The sequence below is a fragment of the Cryptotermes secundus genome, unplaced genomic scaffold (genome assembly GCF_002891405.2).
Source record: "Cryptotermes secundus unplaced genomic scaffold, Csec_1.0 scaffold2396, whole genome shotgun sequence".
NCBI lineage: Eukaryota > Metazoa > Arthropoda > Insecta > Blattodea > Kalotermitidae > Cryptotermes > Cryptotermes secundus.
Genome location: NW_019735499.1, coordinates 6,441 through 16,711, shown reverse-complemented (window position 1 = coordinate 16,711; position 10,271 = coordinate 6,441). Strand labels below are relative to the sequence as shown.

Below are 10,271 nucleotides of genomic sequence, written 5' to 3'. Positions count from 1 at the left end.
CTACTTTTATCTGTGTGTCTTTGAAAAGTTTTGTAATTTTCCTCACTTCTTTTGTACTATATGTAAATATGGCCCACTTTGTTTTATGTTGTTGTTTGCTGTCATGTGTGTTTGGTTTTTGTTTTTGTGTTGTCTGATTTAATCTTTTGATTATGTTTGTGTCGTATCCATTGTTCTGTAGTATGTTTTTAACAATGTTCTTCTCTGTTTGCTTTCCTTTTTCCGTTATTGGGTATGCGTTGAGTCTATTTATTAGGTAATTAATACCCGACAATTTGTGCTTGAATGGATGGCACGAACTGTTAGGTATTATGATGTCTGTTTGTGTGGGTTTCCTATATATTGTGAATTGCAAACTATCTTCATTGCGATATATTGTTATATCTAGAAAGTTAATTGATTCTTGTTGTTCTCTTTCAATGGTGAACTTTATATTTTGTTGCAATTCATTGATTTCTTTAAGTGTATGTTCTATGTTTGTTATTTTTTCATCATATATTATTAATATGTCATCGACATATCTGAAGTAGTTTATTATAGTGCTATTACAACAAAGTCAAAATTAACGTGTGTAAAATGAAGTAATCTACGGACCAGACAGATATCAACGAAGTGGAGGTTGATGGTAACAAGGAAAGTGTTTTTAGATGTTAAATTTTGAGCTGGGTGCAGTGTCACAGCGACGTGAGTGTTATACGCCTGATGATGGCCGTCTGAGGCCGAAACCTGTAGTGTAGGGGAACAAGATCAAAGACACAAAATATATTGTTTGCACTTGAGACGGAGTTTGTATCATTATATCATTTATCATATGGAGTGCAACAGAATGCTTAAATATAATAGTGTATCCAAACCATTCAACTTATATTAAAATATGTAAGTTCTCAAATAATTTGTTATGTGTTATAGTGCCTGGGACAAACTTGGTACCTGGCAGTGGATTTTCAGTGTTTTGTAATGTCCATGTTGGTGTTGATCCTTCTCTGCAAGTATCCTCAATTTGACAAGATAATACTGGGTGCAGTGATGTTACTGTGGATCCTTGTTCCCTTTCTTCAAACCTATATTGAGAGATTAGATCCCATGGTAATTAATTATCCTGAGTAAGTAAATTCTTTCTTTCTTGTGTACATAAAACTGCATTTGAGGTACAGCACAGATGGTCAAATGGCGTCTGAACAGTAATGCAGAGATGTAGATGGATGAACAGCTATTCGTAATTGTGATCGAGCTACAGATATAACTATGTATAGTGAAATCTTAACTACTGAGACTATTTCATAAGTGGTCCTAATGAAGGTATATAAATAATGAATCAGCTTAGCTAATAAAGATTTTATAAATGTAAATGGCACAAACAGAACTAAAGGTAATTTCACTGTTATGATTAGCAGACTTTATATAACAAACTGTACTTCAGGATTCATCACACTGAGGAATGGCATTTTAATTTTATGCATTTTTATGCTTGGTGCTTAAAATAAATTCATAATGATAGTGTAATTTTCTTCTGTCCATTTATCCACATGTTTCACCTCTTAAAGTATTTAAATTGAGTTTTATTAAATATGTTATTGGAGGTCCGTAACAAAAGTCTTACAAATTTCATTCGCTTTACATTAGTCCAGTATAGTTTGTATGCTGAAAGTCATCTCTTATCAAATTTTCAATTCAGACAGAAAGTTATATTACACAAAATACATAACTTTCTTTTTAAATATTTTTATATGGTATTTAACAGAAGACAGATAATATTGATGCTCTTCTTCACTTTTGTCAGTAAGAAATATTCCACAATATTTACAATGTATCTCTACTGTTGATGTCAACAACAGACTTCATCTTAAATGCATAGATATCTAAACTGTGTTCATAGATTTAAAATCATAAAAAGTGCACACGCAAAGTCTTTTGCTACAAATTGAAATACGTATATCTCTCCATTATTGCTGATGATGATCATGAAATAAAGTTAGATGGGCACCTCATCATCATAAATATTCTTGCATGCCATATTATTTTCAGTGTTCAGTGTAATTTCAGATTTTAACAAGAGCTATAGCCTTGCAGCCCCTGCCCCTCAACTGTTACTGTATAAACATATATAAATGATTCACCAATGAACTATATCACTTTTGGGATTATGTTTCAGTACACTTATAAACCTACAGCAAAACAGAACTTTCCAGAGGATGTATGTACCATTTCATGGGAATGCTGGAGCTTACTTTGTAGGAGTTATTTTTGGTTACATATACTACAATGCAAAACGTAACACTGTGAAAAGAACAAGAGTGAGTACCCAGTTTTTTTTATCAGTATGTACAATCTCATGATCATAAATTGAATCCATTAAAGCTGTCTTATCAATTATAAATCTTGATGTGTGTAGATACATACACATGTAAGCCTGCATATAATCATATAACATCAATCTGTTGCTATGCAAACCAATCACAATTTCAAGAAAATTGGTTTATTATGCCTTCCCATACCATGCATGAAATACTTAACTTAAAACACTGGTTCTCATAATCTGAACTGGTTGTGTGCAAAATTCTGTGAAATATATTTTAACGGATTTGATCAACACATTGCCAGACAAGAGCTCTATAAACACAGTCCAATACACAATAACATAGGAAGCTGTGTTTTCTGTAGGTCCAACTGACATGCAAATATTTTGGCTGGATAGCCATCATGTGATATGTATTTACTGTAGGTCCATGTCCATTCCGCAGCTATATTAAGTGACAGGGTTCATTCAAATCACTTACAAGTGGTAGTAGTGGCAGAATCACACAAAGAAGAAAGCAAGCAGTAAGCTCAAGGAGTACAGAAGAGTACAAAGTCAGCCTGTGAAGATTTAACCTGTGATTTGAAGACTTTATGTGTGCTATAGTGCAGTTGTATTGGGAGTGTGATTTAGGGAGACTTTCATAGTTCCTTTGTTATAAATGTGTGAAGACCAGTGGAGAATAGCGTGCAGTGCTCTGTAGTGTGAAAATCAGTAACAGTGTTATAATTAATTGTAGTTACAACCTGTAAGTGGTCAATAAATCCAATTACCAATCTGAACCCCATCTTTAGTCACTGTGATATGTCACAGTATGATGGTTTATGCCAGTTTAATTTCTGATATCTTACACGAATATTTCTAAACCTTTTTCAGTTGACATACCATTTGGTCTCGGACTGAAACTTCCTGTACCCCTTCAAAGCTGACTAAATTTGTATATCAAACTACAAACATGACAAGATATAGGGACTTTTTAAATTAAAATTTCTTTCTTGCACATAAACAAAAACTGTACAAAAGAATATTGCTGTTGCATTTGAGGCCCTTCTAACCTGTAATTAAAAGGTATATGAAATATATTTCACTTGTCCCTTTAAAGGCTTTACATATTCCTGGGGGTACACCTACCTCCATTTCAAAACGGCTGCCCTGGGCTTCCCTTGACTGAAGAGTGACGTTTGGATGTTCTCTCTTACTATTATTCCAAGAACTACTGTGATCCACAGCTTTGTTTGACTGTTGTGAAGCATCAAACCTGTTCAAGGTTTCAACCTGATACTGTTCTTTCACTTCAAAACCATTTACATTCTTGAGAAAAACTCTCTCTCTCTCTCTCTCTGTGTTCTGCTTTCTTGCGTATCTACTGAACATTTCTCCTTATCATCAGACAGTGGTCAGTTCCATTGTTGCTTACTGCAATCATAGTTGAGTGCTTTCATCTATTACAATGTGATCATTCTCATTGCTTTTTCATTCACTACAAATTCTTTAACAGCAACAATTAACATTTTGAAGGTATTTACTTCTTACATGCATACATGATGCAATATCATTCCTGAATAGGATCTGAGATTCTCACAGCAATGGTTGTGAAGAGTTCTATCTTCTAGGATATTGCACTGTGTAGTCCATTGAAAGTCATTCCATGTTTCAGAGGAACATGTTAGCTCAGTCTTCAAAGTGTGAAGCAGGTAGCAAGCAGAGCAATCAGCTTGCCAAAATTTCAGTTTATAGAGTAAGCAGGATGGAAATACAAGACAAGTCAGTTCCTGCTGGTTCACCCATAGGACAGAATTAAATAATAAGAGTGCTAGAACAACTTACCAATTTCCATTTGCAATCTCATAACTGAATGAAAAAATGGCAGATGAGACCAAGACAATCAGTGTGGCCATGGGAAGGGCTGTATTTGTACTGTAAGGGTATGGTGGGGATGAACTGGAGAGAAATTGTGTGTGTGGGTACTAGGCATATGGTGGAGAATAGAGGAGCAGAAGTAGCAGAGTGAATCTGGGACAGGAGTAGAGGCTCAGGGCTGATGAGTGCCTTGAGAAAGCAGGACTCATGCAGCCCTGTGGAGAACACAGCTCTAGACTCCTGTGATCTTTCAGGAAGCCGATGAGTGGTTTCCATGTGTTACCTAGACACAAGCCATTCTTTGGTCTACATCACAGAAACCTTTCATCTGCTCCCTGAAAAACTGTACAAAGCACAAGGGCTGCAGCTTATATTGGTATACATGTCGTTCCTGTTCTGCAATAATGCCCATCATCAGACTCTGCTCTAATTTTCCCAAGGATGGAAGCATTCCACTGGTTCTACACAGCAGAAATGTACGATGGTATGTTCTGATTATAATGCTTAGAAGAGTCAGGGACTGATAGAAATACTTCCAGTTTTGGTATGCCTCATGACAGGAGTATTTGGTAGTAGACTGCATATTTTGAAGCCTGCATCTTGTAACACAAACATCATCATCAGTAGGCATCTTAGTTCCAGCACTGGTGTCATAATCCTCTTTCCAGCATATTCTTTGTTATCCATTTAGAACATACTGGGTATTTCAGAACCATAACCATATCCAACTATGTAAACCTTACTGTGTTTTGAAAATGTATAATACAACACAATGAAATACAAACTGGTTTTGAATTGTTTCATTTTTAGTCCGTTACACTATCAATCACAGAGTTAGTAGAGAGTCCGTCGAGTGTAACAATTTGTAGGTCACTTTTTTAGTATCACTTCTGCCTTACATGTTTCGGTTTGATACAACCATCATCAGAGGCACTTGCTATAACTATGGAAACACTGTCGTTGTTTATGATGTTCACAGTTATGTTTGTCGTGTAGACACTGCTACAATATGTTGACGTGTAAAAGCACAAAACTTACTAAGATCTTAGTGTGAACATCATAAACAACGACAGTGTTTCCATAGTTATAGCAAGTGCCTCTGATGATGGTTGTATCAAACCGAAACATGTAAGGCAGAAGTGATACTAAAAAAGTGACCTACAAATTGTTACACTCGACGGACTCTCTACTAACTCTGTAACAAACTGGTTCTTTTATACACATGTTTTATATGGTCATTTTACTGCCTATGTAATTAAGCAACTACCAATAGTGAAAGGTGATGATGGACAGACAAAGGACCATCTAATTTAACCTACTGTAAAACTAAAGCTACTTAAAAATGAAAAATGTATTTGCTTATAAAATCTATAAAGTTATAAATATCAGAGCATACGATTAACTAACACACACCAAATTCTATAACTTACTTTCACAATTATTTACAGTTTGTCCTTGTTTTCAGCTGATGTATGTATTGGTCTGGTCAATATCTCTGACTGTGCCATGGACATTCTTCATGCTGAGCTTCATATTCTATCAGCCCAGTTACAAATATAATGTCCTTTCAGCTAGTTTCTATGCTTGTGCATACAAGACTCTTTTTGGCACTGGAATAGCAGTTTTGGTCACAGGATTTGCTTTAGGATACGGGTGTAAGTCCTACTTCAAACAGTGATCATTACTATGTATAAGAGAATAAGTTGATATGGTTTAAACTAATTCAATTTTGATTCTGTAGGGATATGCAATAGCATTGTATCATGGAAACCATTCCAAGTCCTTGGAAGACTTACATATACGATATACTTCACTCACTTCTCCTTGCAGAGATTGCAAGCTGGAGCTACAAAGCAGCCTGTGTACCTTGATGAGTACTCACTGGTTAGTTGAAATGATGTTTTTCAATGATAGCCATATAATGCTTTTCTCTTGGTCAGTGATTTCCAAACAATGTGCCCCAGGGATCCATTTCTGTTATAGGCAGATTAAATACTAGATAATGAAGATCTGAAACTTCTTTTCAAGCACTCACACAACTCGTACTTCACAGATGAAAGGTATCTGTATGTATGTTCTCCAATCACAACTCAAACTCAAATAATACACTTGGAAAAAGATTCAGGAATCAGGCTTATATTTATTTGTAGTTAGCATTCATATTTTGAGAAATGGGTGTTCTATATTTCTGGATCACAAATATGACATGTCTTGTGCGTGAAATCCTTTTTCAGGATTAGTGGAGGTAAACAATTTATTTGTTCAAAATCATTGGAGCCTGATTAGCATTGCTAGATTCTACACTGCTGCTATGATTCACTGATTTTACTCTATTATTATTATTATTATTATTATTATTATTATTATTATTAGAGGGGGTGGGTTTCCCCATGCACTTAGACCAGTCAGATTTTACTCTAACTCATGTCTGGGACAATGTGATTCAACCGTCTAAATATGCACTGCATGAGAACAGAGCTCTGTAGTACTTTCAGGCAGCAATGAATTTACAGTAAGGAAAAAAAAATATCCCTCATATACTACAACAAAATTTTCAAACAGCTGCCTGTCTTCTATGCAGTCTAAAACAATGAATAACAGGTAAAGTTAACCCTGTGCTTAACTAATTAAGTACTATGCCATGAAGGTAAAGGTAAGAAGTAAGTAAAGCAACATTTCAACTTGTAAATGTCCTTGTTCTGCTAATCTTTGTTTACAATGTTCTACAGTTATAATAATGATCCTTTCAAATTACTTATGATCATATCTGTGGGCCATATGCTGCCAGCTGCTAATCAAGAACCATCATATTTGCTGGATTCCATTTTTGCATTTAGTTTTAAAATCTACTTTTGCACCAAAGATTTTGTGTACAATCCGTAGCCTCATTAAGAAAGTTCATAGGATGAACAGAATGTCTATTACTATCTTCTGTATCTGTGGGTTTTAGCAGTTAATTTAGTTTAGTTTAGATTCTTCCTTTTTAGACAATCTTTTGACAGGGGATCCAATTTTCATAAATTACATTAAAGAGCTTTTCCTCTGTTACAGTTTCGTAGTACACTTTCTGATATGATTATTGCTGTTGGCCTGGCCCTTCTGCTCTGTTTATGTATAGAAATGCCATTTTCAGCAATAACCACAGTATTTATTCTTCCAGGTAAGTTAATTTATTAGTCCCTTTAATGCTGGCTTACATACAGGAGGGCTATTCGGAAAGTAACCTCTGGTGAGCTGTTAACAAAACAAGCAATGTGAAAAAAAATGTATTATATGCAAAAAATACATACATACTTAAGCTACTTCCCTATGTAGTCACTGCTGGAATTGAGGCACTGGTCATGCTTGGGAATAAGTTTTTGTGTGCCTGTGTCAAAGAAATCTGCCACCTGAGGTCAGCCATGTTTTGTATTGCAAAACACTAAAAACCTGCATAAGGCCATTCAGAACAAAAGGTGAAATACTGACATCTGGTGTAGTGTTCTTCCATGACAATGTGTGTCTGCACACTGCTGCTCACACTCGAGTACTGCTGGAGCATTTCAACTGGGAGCTGTCTGACCACCTTCTTTACAGCCCTGATCTCACTCTGTGCAACTACCAACCGTTTATCTACCTGAAGAGCTGGTTGGGATCACAGCACTGCAACAATAATGAGAAGCTGATGAAGGTGTCAAAACATGACTCAGCTCACAGGTGGCAGGCTTCTTTGACACAGGCATACAAAAACTTATTCCCCAATACAAGTGCCTCAATTCCAGTGGTGACTACATTGAGGAGAGGTTAAATATGTACATATTATAATGTGTTTTGTCTACTGAAGACGCTGTTCAGATTGTTAATCGGTTTTATTAACAACCTACAAGTCATAACTACAATTAATTATGACACTGTTATGGGTTTACACAATTTACAAACCTTACACACTAATCTATTCACTCTATCTTCAGTAGTCTTCACTTATTTACAGTACAACATGGGAGCTATACAAGTGTCACTGAATTATACACTCCCAATACCTTCTCAATTATCACCACTATCACTAACTGTCACACATAAACTCTTCTAATGACGTGTTCCTCTTCCCACAACTGACTGACTTCTGCTCCGCCGAATACTCCGAATACTAACTAACACTGTCTTTGGTAGCTGCTACATTTCAACTGACTCCTCAGGCATTCCAGGTTTTCTTATAAACCCTCAGTTGGACAGCGGAAAACGCACCTCGCTTCACTATTGCGTAATCGCCGTGTTTACAGAAGCGTTGCTGGGCAACACTGCGTAGCAACCAGCACACTTCAGCTCAGCTAGGCACAGCACGGAGATACACCTCTTTCCTTACTGTTGTGTAACCTCGGTTCCACTGTTGCATAACTTGACAACTGACCGTTTATCAAGAGTCCATCTTTGTGGTAACTCGTTCCACATCCCGTTGCCCAACAATGGTTTGATATGTCACAATATTTTTTCTACATAATTTTTTTCCCATTGCTTGTTTTGTTAACATCTCACCAGAGAATACTTTCCAAATAGCCCTTTTATAATTTAGTGAAATGAGAATAAAATTAGAGGAGTTATTTTGTGTTTTGCACATAACTACACTAACTTCATGCATAATAAGGAGGTCATTTTGACCTGTCCATTTATAATATCAATAAAACAAGACACTTCAGTTTAAATTGCATACAATTTTTTATACGTTCAATGTACAGGAATGATTTTGGTGTTGATTTTACAGTAGATTTGAGGAAATAATCCATCAATGGAAAACATGTTTCATATGTACACCACTGGCATCCAAGACCATTTGTAATTGACGCTGAAAACTGGAAACTACTGTACTTAAAGAATCTGCAGTGAGTCTGATGAGTCCTTTTATAATACTGGTTCTGATAGTGTTTTGTAATTTTGCTGCAAGATCTCAAGGTCCAGACAGCACCACATAAAAAAAGTTAACAACAAAGGCATCCATCTACAGGCAGCAGCTGATGGGAAGGAAGTCACAACTATGAAACTGCTGGATGGTAACGAGAATCACAATTCCACAAATAATAGCACCTCTTCACATCTGTAGCACTTCTATTGACATAATTATAAATAAAATAAGTGGCTTCCTAAAATAAATCAATTAACAGGATGATGGGTACTAATGTGGCCATCAACACAACAATCTATGAGTAAATAAAACTAATTTTAATATGTTAATATTTGTTTTTATTACATATTGCATATGTTTCTATCAAAATGATCATTCTCAGGTTATGTGAACATATACTGTCATTACTGAATTGTTTGACTAACACAGATCCACATCAGTAAATGAATTTTAGGGTATGTATTGTGTGACTGTCTTAACATATGTATTAACATATTGCATAAGAAAGTTATACAATACATACCCTAAAATTTAACAAAACATTTACATTACTGTATCCATGTCAGTCAAACAATTCAATAACAGTGGTATACATATTCATATAAACCACCTGAAGATGATCACATTGATCAAAGCAAGTATGTGGTATGTATAATAAAAATAATAACATATTAATATTAGTTTTATTTACTCATAGACTGTTATGTTATACCTGTTTTTTCTAAAATCTTTGAAACATTAATATATAACAGAGTAGTGAATTTCTTAAATAAACATAATTTGATATCTGATGCCCAAAATGGCTTTAGACAAAATAAATCAACTCATACAGCACTGCAATCATTTATTGAGGATGTTCAGAAAGCATTAGACAATAAGTTTTTTGCTTTGGGTATTTTTTTGGATCTTTCCAAGGCTTTCGATGTGATAAACCACAAATTACTGTTGGCTAAATTGGAACTTTATGGGTTTAGAGGAATTTCACTCTCTTTGATGAGATCATATCTTATGGGTAGATCCCAGTTTGTAGAAATTGACCATGTTGATGCCAAGTCTCCAAATCAAAAATCATTCTCCTCTTGTAAGGAAATAAAGTATGGTGTTCCTCAGGGTTCGGTTCTGGGACCTCTTTTGTTTTTAATGTTTATAAACGATTTGCCTAAAGCTGTTCATGAAGCGAAAGTTGTTTTATTTGCAGATGACACCAATATACTAATTATTGAACAAAAATCTTAAATC

The 10,271-nt window shown here is 35.3% G+C and overlaps 1 protein-coding gene across 1 annotated transcript in view; it reads left to right on the top strand.

The window, feature by feature from the left end:
* LOC111869499 (nose resistant to fluoxetine protein 6) overlaps positions 1-10,249 on the top strand; it is a 34,454-nt gene extending 24,205 nt beyond the window's left edge. Inside the window, exons 9-14 of the mRNA XM_033753455.1 lie at positions 910-1,103; positions 2,153-2,294; positions 5,622-5,811; positions 5,898-6,040; positions 7,208-7,316; positions 9,075-10,249. Coding sequence (XP_033609346.1) covers positions 910-1,103; positions 2,153-2,294; positions 5,622-5,811; positions 5,898-6,040; positions 7,208-7,316; positions 9,075-9,112 — 816 coding nt within the window. The 3' untranslated portion in view covers positions 9,113-10,249. The remainder of the gene's footprint in view (positions 1-909; positions 1,104-2,152; positions 2,295-5,621; positions 5,812-5,897; positions 6,041-7,207; positions 7,317-9,074) is intronic.
* The last annotated feature ends 22 nt before the right edge of the window (positions 10,250-10,271 follow it).